The sequence below is a fragment of the Acromyrmex echinatior genome, chromosome 17 (assembly GCF_024713525.1).
Source record: "Acromyrmex echinatior isolate Ae372 chromosome 17, ASM2471352v2, whole genome shotgun sequence".
Classification (NCBI taxonomy): Eukaryota; Metazoa; Arthropoda; class Insecta; order Hymenoptera; family Formicidae; genus Acromyrmex; species Acromyrmex echinatior.
In genome coordinates, this window is record NC_141868.1 from 1685385 (window position 1) to 1695360 (window position 9976).

The 9976-nt window shown below is 32.5% G+C and overlaps 1 protein-coding gene across 2 annotated transcripts in view; it reads left to right on the forward strand.

Moving 5' to 3' along the window:
• LOC105152105 (small conductance calcium-activated potassium channel) overlaps nt 1-9976 on the forward strand; it is a 212826-nt gene that overhangs the window by 81238 nt on the left and 121612 nt on the right. For both annotated transcript variants that reach the window (XM_087415072.1, XM_087415071.1), the window contains exon 4: nt 9752-9973. In XM_087415072.1, coding sequence (XP_087271198.1) covers nt 9752-9973 — 222 coding nt within the window. The remainder of the gene's footprint in view (nt 1-9751; nt 9974-9976) is intronic.

Here is a 9976-nt window from a genome sequence, read left to right on the forward strand (position 1 = left end):
TGTTTACAAACGTATATTCTCAATCAAGCAATCCTATGTTGTTTTTAATCAATATATTGCAATATTGTATTATTATTCTCAAATATTAAAAAATATAAATTACTCACACATGAAAAATATCACTTATTTTTCAATACCGTTCATAAATATTTATTTTTTAATTATACAATGACAACAAAGTTACTCGCGCTCATATTGTTTCGAAACATATTGTTATCTCATGAAATACCTCAAAATCGTCGAATATCTCACCAATTTTGATGCAAAATTACGATAAAATACATCACATTCTGCTAAACCGCGAAAGGATTAAGGAGAGAATATCAGTAGAAAAACGAAAAATGTCAGGAACTATTTGGAACAGAACATGTTCGTGTAACGTCGCTTTGCCTTTGCATTCTGATAACATGCGACGAGTATATTCGTTTTTCCGCTCGTTATAATGTTTTTAATTATAACACATTTAAACGTGTAGACAGCGGCTCTTTCTCACAGCTGCAAAAATCGAGTTTTCGTCCGTGATCATATTTTTGTTCGAAAACGATGTTTCCGCGTTTCTCTTTGCGGTTTTCACGTTTTCGATCTTCTTTCTCTTCCATGTCATTGCTTTATTATAAAACTGTTCACAATGCCAGACGTAGACGTTTTAATCTAGTTATGTGAGATGCACTAGTTTGTTGTTTACTTTTTTTTTATCCGACACGTTTTATCTCGGTTGCTTTTTTAAGAATTGACTACCGAGAAATTTTTTTCTACATTCTAGAATTTTTTATTTCAAAATACATTTTTTTTTTTTAGAAAAAAAAACGTTTTAGATATATAACTGTTATTAATACATACAAATTGTTTCACTATAATAACGGATATATAGCTATTCATTTTTTCAATATTTAGTAGTGAAGTGATATGATATTATTTATAATTATATTATTTATAAATTGATTATTTATAATTCTATATCAAATCATAATCAGATATTTATCTACAAACTAATAATTATTTGATCGTTATTTCTTATTAAACGTTGTTAACATTTAAAAAATGAATAATATTTTGAAAATAGTTAATTATTTGTTTTATTTATTTTTATTTTTTCGACTGACAATTAAATGTAATTTTTTAATACTTGTCTAAATTAGAATAGAATGTTACATTCTTTTTATACGAAAGTGGTAATCTTTTTCGAATAAAAATTATTAGTTTTAAACGCAACGTTGACAGTAAACACCTTCAAGCGGGCACGTGCAAAATACATATCTGCAGTGAACGTTATGACTGGCGCGGACGTGCCTACGTGTCGGAATGTATAACACTGCATAATTTACAGACTTTTTTGTTTAACGACTGGAAAAAGATATATCTTGAAAGTGGCCCGAGGCGCGAGATTTTTGCTAACTTTAATGAACACTTACGCGATTACATACGGTTACTGGTTACATTGAGATCCGTGTAGCATGCCTTCACAAATTACTTTAATCAGACACCCAATTTATCTTTAGATTCACGAAGTAAACTTTAATTAATTCATGCTGATACAAGCTCGTAGAAGTAATCACTTGCGCAACATAAATTATCTTTTTCAACTGATCTTTTGGATAGAATTTAATCTTTTGAGTGGTTTTCCTAATTTGAAAACACTTTTTGATAACGCTTTAAAAGTTATTCCGGGAAACTAATTAACTTTAACCGAAATTTGTCGTGTGACTTTTTAATTCTTACATGGGCACATTTTTTTTCTTCCGAACGGACTTTTATTAATATTTTTTATATCAATGATTATCTTCTCGAAACTTACATTTTTGTTAGTTTGACAGTTTCCTTGATAACTAATTATAAATTATTAAAAGTAATTTTTATAAAATATTTTATTATTTATACATAACAAATATAGCATAACAAATCGCTTTTTGCTGAAAAAAAAACATCTTCAACATTTTCAAATATATATATTCTAGATTTTTTAAATGAAAAACAAATTTAAATTTAGTTTTCAAAGTTTCAGTTTATGCAGTCCAATGAATTCGAGAAAATTTGCGTTTTTTGTTTTAATTTGTCTATAATTAAAAACATATTACTTAAATACGATAAAGAAAGCCAAGATTGATCAAATTTTGGATGTTCAATTTTAAATTGATTTAATAAAAAAAAAAGGTAGTGTAAAAGAAGGGCAAAGAGCCAATGACGTATATAAAAAAAAAATTATAATTTAGATAAGCAAACTTAATACAAAACAATTAAAATACAATAAAATAAAACAAACGTTTCAACTCCAATTGAGTCATTTTCAATGCCATCATACAATAATATAAATGTCGTTCTAAATTAAAAATTCGTACATAATCTTACAATATTCTTACAATTCCTTAACAAAAAATTCTTTTTTCTTTCTGTGTAATACGCTGTGAGTCATTTTTATCAAGAATTAACAAAGTCATAAGAAAGTTCTGGAAAAGTAACCGTAAACAAAAAGAATTAATATTAATCACATAAAAATTAAAAATATGATGATATACCTTAGTAAATTTTATACTACCTTTTGCTTATTAGTACAGAGCCTTTTTTATTACTTTTAATTTAATAAAAGAATATATAATGTATTCTTTGTAACATCCAAAATTTGACCAACCTTGGCTTTCTTTATCATATTTGATGTATTCACATATACGAATAATCGTACTTAAAATTCTTAACATATTACTTAATTGATTAAAACATCTCTAGAAAATGATAATTTAAGTTTTCAGACATTATATCAATATGTGCATATTAATAGTTAAATATCAAAGATAGGTACATTAAAAAGGTTGAGGAGTTAAACTTATTAATACGTCCCATTGCTTCTATAAAAGTTAGTTATAAAGATGTATAACATTGAATATCCTTGTTCAACTTTCTAAACTTTCGTCGAGCAGAAATCGATCGTGAATTAATCGAAGGAGAATAAATGGAACAGAAGTGAGTTCTTATATTAATCTTCATTAGTTAATTAATTAGCAATCCCGCACAAGTTGAGTCAAGTGCGACGAGAAGTTTGACTTATACTTAAGAATAGCAAAAGAAACTTCGGCATCGGGTTTTTATTTGTCTCAGGGACGCTCCTTTCATTATGCGGGATTAAGCACAAAAGATCTGACCGCGAGCAGCTCTCTGAATCTGAATCTTGCATTGCGCGTGTTCCGCATATATTAGTTCGCGGAACTTTTAATTTTGCGCCCGTCCCGCAAGGATAATAGCCGGCATTTGCATAAGGATAACTTTCAGCCGTTTCGCGTTCCGAACTATTTCGCGAGATCGCCGACGTGGATAGCCACGTGTCCTTAATCGACGGAAAAATTCTAACGAGATTGTAGAATGTAAGATGAATCTTATTCCTGAAGAAAGAGCCAGGTGTATTTAAATTATGAATTACTGTTCTTTAAGTAGCAGCAGCTCTCCCTTGTATCTCTTGTGACTTAATAATCGAATCGTCTAAAAAGCGCAAATGTTAATTGGAAGTTGATCGGATCAGTTTACGTGCAATTATCTAGTTTGTAACATCACAGCCATTAATCTGGATTAAGTTAGTTCGCAATCCATAATGATCATATATTCTAATAACCAGGTCTTCTCTCTCGAGACACATTACGTGCGAAGAGTCGAACGAAGAAATATTACGGTCGGAATTCTCAATAGAATTTGCGGGCTGCCATTTACTTGGTTCTGAGTAGTAAATTGCCGCGTTACTTTTCCCTTCTTCCCGAAAGCAGATCGCTTTCGAATTGCAACGGCTACCGTGGAAAGAGTGTGGATGGAGTTAGTCTTCCAACCCACTTCTTTTACGTGCTCGCCTTCAACTTCGTCGATCACTCGATTGGTTCTCGATTGGACCTCAGAAGATTTTCTTCTTTCCCGGTCGCGTAGAAAACTTTGTGTACGTTCGCCCACAATTTTGCGACAAACTATATCCGAACTTTATCGTGGGAACGCAAGTGGACGGTCGGTAATTAGCAAGCCGCGGCTAATTAAGCGACGAGAAACTTAATCAATGTCTTAGTGTCTTCATTCCAGGCGAGGTTATTACGTGCATTAATTCTGCACGTCTCGTGGTAAACCGGCGCAAATGCAAAAAAGTTGGCAGTAATTTTTCATCGTCGGGCATATTGCGAATATTAATTGTGACAAAGATGGAACGTCTGCAGGATCATTTGTACAAGGGAGATTAATTGTTTATTTAGATTTCGTATAGGACTGAGCTTTTGTGTGGAGTTATTAATCCAATACGAATTAAATGAAAGTTGAATGTTTTTAACAATTACAGTAATTAGGATTATCTATGGGAGTTCGATTTTGATCGTTCGAAAAAACGTGTGTGATTGGATGAGTTTTCTTTTACGTTCAAAATTGATTGCTAGTCTTTCAGCTCTGAAAAAAGTTCCACATCATGATAAAAAGTGATTTGATCCCTTCAATAAAGATATCAACCATGAGAAAAACCCATGGGATGATCACACGAACGTGACTCGATCTTCACTCTCATATTTCCAATTTTGAAATAAGGATATGGTAATGTTACTCTTCGTTTTATACTTTTCTTTCCTTCGATGAGATATTTTCTTAAAAAAAAAAACGTTCTTATAGTTTATACTAATATTTATATCAGTTTATAGCTAAAAATTATTTTGAATTAAGCAAGATATTATACAGATTTTTGAATGCTGAAACAATGTTACAAGTCAAATTTCACCAGCACGTTAGATTTCAGAGATAATTGAGATTTAGGAGAAACTGAGACGAATCGGATCAATTATTATTCATGGTAAAAAAGTAATAAAAAACGAATTAGAATATTAAGTTTTAATATAAATTCTTAATTTTTACAACTTTGGCTTGAGTTTTATGCATAAAATAATAACATAAATATTTCTTATTGCACAACGAAAAAATAAAAAGAGGGAATTATCCAATTCACTTAAAAATTGAGACTAAACGAATCACCAGTTTGCTAGATTGATTTAGCAAACTCTATACACTATATAAATTATTATAATTTATATAAGTTTCAACATTAAAAAGTTACAGAATTTATAATTCTTTTAAATCGTGATTTTATGCGAGAGAAATAATTTTTTATGCACTCACAATTTCTGCGTTCTGTCCCAAAATTTATATTGATTCGATTCGTCTATGATTTGATTTTCTTTGATTCTAATAGGTTAAAAATAGCTTTTTCATGATTTTTAATTATTTTTTTAAAAAAGTTCAAAAATCAAAAACATTAATAACATTCTTAAAATTCTAATCAGAAGTTATAAATGTATTGTATTATTCATCCTCTCAAAAATGCACTTTTTTAAATTTCAAATACTTTTTATATTTAAAATTTTTATGTATAAAACATTTAAACGCAGAAATTTGATGAGCTCAAATTTCTGCTTATTTTAATGCATACACATTATCAATATTATTCAATTGATTTAAAATCAAAGCTGGAAAAAGTGGTCAAAACTCTTCACCGTCCATGTAAACGGAATTTTAGTAATTTTTAGATTTCTAACGTTATAGCAAAAGTTTTTATGGACACAATACTTGTTCAATAAAATACGTAATGTCGAAATTTGAATAATTAGATAAATGAACATAATTCTTTGTGACAAATTCAATTCCAAATAGGTCAAAAGATTTTTGATTCGTAAGAAGCATGATGGTTTTATGATCATTTTGCTTGATGCAATTAAGTTCTCACATTTTCATATCATAATTGCAGATGGATTTAACTTGATATCAAATTGCTCTTCCGACGATCAAAGGGTTAATCGCCAATACTTCTCATGCACGAATGGTGGCTCAGCCGGCGCGGAAATGGCCGATAAGATTAGAGACACCAATCTATTAATCTGTCGTGATCCAACGTCGCCGGATTCGACATCGTAAATCTGCGCGGCGTAGCGAAATCTCAGGTTTCCGTAAAAGTATTTCTTACCCCCCAACTTCTTCGCGTGGATCAATCGACTTGCCATTTCCGGAACGATCTCTTCGACGTCACATTCGCACATTATCCTCTTTCTCTCTTTCTCTTTCTCTCTCTCTATCTCTCTTTTCTCTTTCTTTTTCTCTTTCTCTGTTATTTTCCCTTCAACTCCATCGTCTCCGAGCGTCTCCGAGTATTCTCCTCAACGTCGTTTCATCCCCCGAACCAAGCAAATAACCGAATCTTTAGTCTAGCCCAGTCTTTAGTCTAGCAACCCCTTAGGCCGGTTTACACGAAGTCAGCGGAGAGGCAAATCCGATGTAAAGATCACTCGTTCGCTCCTCGAAACGAGCAGCTGGTTAGGATTGGCGTGTACTTGAAAGTGTTAGTATCCGAGAAACACAAGCAACGCGAAACAATCCTTCAAGTTTGACAGAGATTAAGAGCGATGATAAGATTCTCGAGGTTAGCCAGAGTCGAACAAATATTGATGGGACGAATTTCTCAGTTAAATTGAAACTTTTCAACCTGTTCACGATCTCGCGAATATTTTTTCGGACGAGTCAAGTGAGATGGAGTAAGGAGACTCCTCACTCTTGAGATATCGGCGTAACGAGGGAAAGTCGAGCACACATCTCTTTGCTATTACAAGAACTTTCTATTCGTTTGCTTACCCGGCAACTTGCTTACCCCTACTTGTCTGGCTCGTTGACTACGAATGTATGGTAACTAGGCGTGTGTATATCTCGTGGCTGGCTGGGATATACTCAGGAAGACAACAACGAGCCCATCCGCAAACAAACCGTATGTAGACCAATATCCTTCCAGGATATTCTCGCTATACATACCGGTCATGTCGCTGCATTGAAACGGATGACTTCCTGTCGCGCGGTAAATCATAATAAGTGCACGCGTAGCGAACAATCGATCGGAAATTGGAATCATATGCGAAATATCTATATCTACGCTCAGAGAAAAAATAGTATAGGTTTAGCGACTGTAATGCGACAATTTTGAAATATAATTATGTGCGATTAATTTTATAAAATCATCAAAATGAAAATAATGCTTAGAACTATTTAAAGAGTGATAACGACAAATATGAAGTAATTTAATATTTGTGACTACGATATTTGTATAGAAATTGTTATGACTTATGTTAATGGATGTTAACATTCTTTCATTAATTATGTAAATAGTTAAATTATTTATATATACACACACACATACACACACACACACACACACACACACACACACACAAATATTAAAGTTTTATATATATAAATACAAAATAATACTATAATACATAATTATGTAGATTTCTATCTCTCTCTCTCTCTCGCTCGCTCTCTTTCTGTTTCATAAAAATGTAATAATGTTATTTTATTTTACACGATTTATATATTTTTTTTAAATGAATTATTAAGCTAAATTAATATATAATATACTTTTATATTTTAATATATTTTTCATTAATGTTGCTATTTACATTGCTATTTAGTAACATTATTATTATGTATTATCTTTAATTTATTTCTTTAGTTTAATTTAATTTTTACAATTTATTTATTTTTCTTATCGCAAGTTTGCAATATTGTAATATATAGTTGAAATAATATTTCTCTTCTTTATTTCTCTTCACTTTCTCTAATTGCTAGTACTATTTTTTTCTCTGAGTGCGATAGTTTATCGTATTTTTAATATTTTTAATTTATTGACGTTTAGTGACAAAAGAAAATTTCACAAAAGAAAATAATTAATTGCAAATAATCTTGTTTATTTAATGACATATTTAACGAAGATAAATCGTCCATTCACAAAGGATTAATATTAAATCATTTTTTTATATATGTATATATGTATATATGTATATTTTGATGAAGCGTGTTAAACGCGTTCAGAATTCTGTCACAAGAGCTACAAACGGAGATTCTCTCGAAGATTCTCTCGAAACCATCGATTTCACTTATCGACGATGTACTGTGTAGAAATTCAAAGTTTGGAAAATCTTGCGAAACAAGATGTCATCAGGCAGTTTCGTCAACGAGGAAGCGACAATTGCTACATTTTCGTCGTGTTATGTGCTTGTTAGCGTCTGTCACTTCGTAGGTCGACTCAAACTTGCCTCTCTGCTGATCTCGGTTAGACCAACCGCTCTTAGTTTAGCAGTAGCGCCGAGCTAGCAGTCGGCGTAGATGATGAGCGCTTGTTTAGGAGCGACGGAGGTAGAAAGCGGCGTTAGGACGAGCTGAGATACGGAGGGAGATAAGAAGAGATATCTCGGTAACGTGGGAGAGGAATCGTCACCTGTCTGTTATTTCTCTGGGTTCTCTCTGGTTGCACCAAGGTTAGTTACCGCTAACTGCGGTTGGCTAAATCTCGTTTCTATTTATTTACGTTATAGCGAGAATAATCCAGGAAGCAGAGAGTGGATGATAAGAATTAATTAATAATTACAGTTCATCTCCAAAGTCTGTTCCATTATAATCTGTTTATACGAATAATTATTACATCAACTTTTTTTTATTGAAGATAGTTGGAATTATTTAGACAGAATTTTCTTCCATATTTTTTTTAACATTGCTTAAGCAAAAAAAAAACTGTAACTAACAATAAATTAATTTCTGTATATTATGATAACGCGATTTGATTAAATATTTCTTTTTGATAATATTTCTTCTTGGTAATATTTCTTCTCCCAATCGTTATTATAATCTAATAAAAAATTTACTAAACGGTTAACCAAGTTTAAGTGTATCTGGCCTTTACGCCAGGGTTAGAAAGTAACTCGTTGCTTCACTGTAACGAAGTTACAGTGAAGATTACTTTTTTTATAGTATAACTTAACTTCGTTCTTTTCTTTCCATCTATGACTTAACTTCACTTAGTTACATTTCTTTACAACTAGGAACTAATTTAATAGTTGTTTATGTATTTCAAACTTATCAACATATGAACTGACAAAAATGAAGTGCTAAATGTGAACAATTAGTGATTATTTTTTGTTATTGGAATTTATCTTTATCCTTATAATTATTATCATATTCTGCAGATATATCTGTACTAAGAATCAAGCTAGAAGCCTTTTATATGACCACTTTTTTTTATTATAATTGAATATTGATCTTATAATTTTGAAATTTCAAGTATTATTTTATCATAAATATCGATATCATATTATATGTATAACTTTGAATGTGTTATTAATACAGCATATAACCGAATAATTTGTATAAATAGAATAATTTAATGATAAAAATACATAAGATTCTTATATATTTAAAATAGCAATGCAAAAAATTACAAAAAAATAACAAAAAGTAACTGAAAAGTAGCGATTACTTTTACAAAGTAGTTCTATCAATCCTACCTTAAGCTTAATTGCAACGCTAGACTTCAAGTCAAATTTTCTTTGTCTTCGTCGTAGTTAGAGTGAAAAATGTGTAATGTAAAAAGGGATCAGAGAAATCTAGAAGGAGAATCAGAATTAATCATCAAGGCCGTTCTTGTTAGGTCTAACGACATTATCCTGATCAAGTTTACCGTAATTGATATGTAGGACATAGTAGATCTCTTTAGTTATCGTAGTTAGGCCTGACACCAGAGAGCCGACCGAAGTTAGTTTCTGCGATAACCGTTGGTGCAACCGATCCCGTGTCCGTCCACGACCACGTGTCTGTCTAATGCTATCTTGCACTTGTGCTGTCTGTCACGTCGTCCACGTGCACCGCGAAACGCTCGCGAGCAGGAAGTGGGTGTATTAATTAACCACGTTGTTATATCGGCATAACGCCCACTCAGTTCCCGTGGTGGTGCAAGTCGTCCTCGTCGACGATGGCGGCGGCGACGACGCCCTCCTCCATGGCCGCGGCAGCCGGCCCAGCATCCGCCGGCGCCGCTTCCGGTACCCAGGGCGGCCAGGGAGTCGTACTATGTCCACGTACGCTGTCGCAGGTGCGACGGACACGACTACGCCGGGCCCTCACCGAAGCGACCGCCGAGACCGTCAACTACGTCAAGACGGTG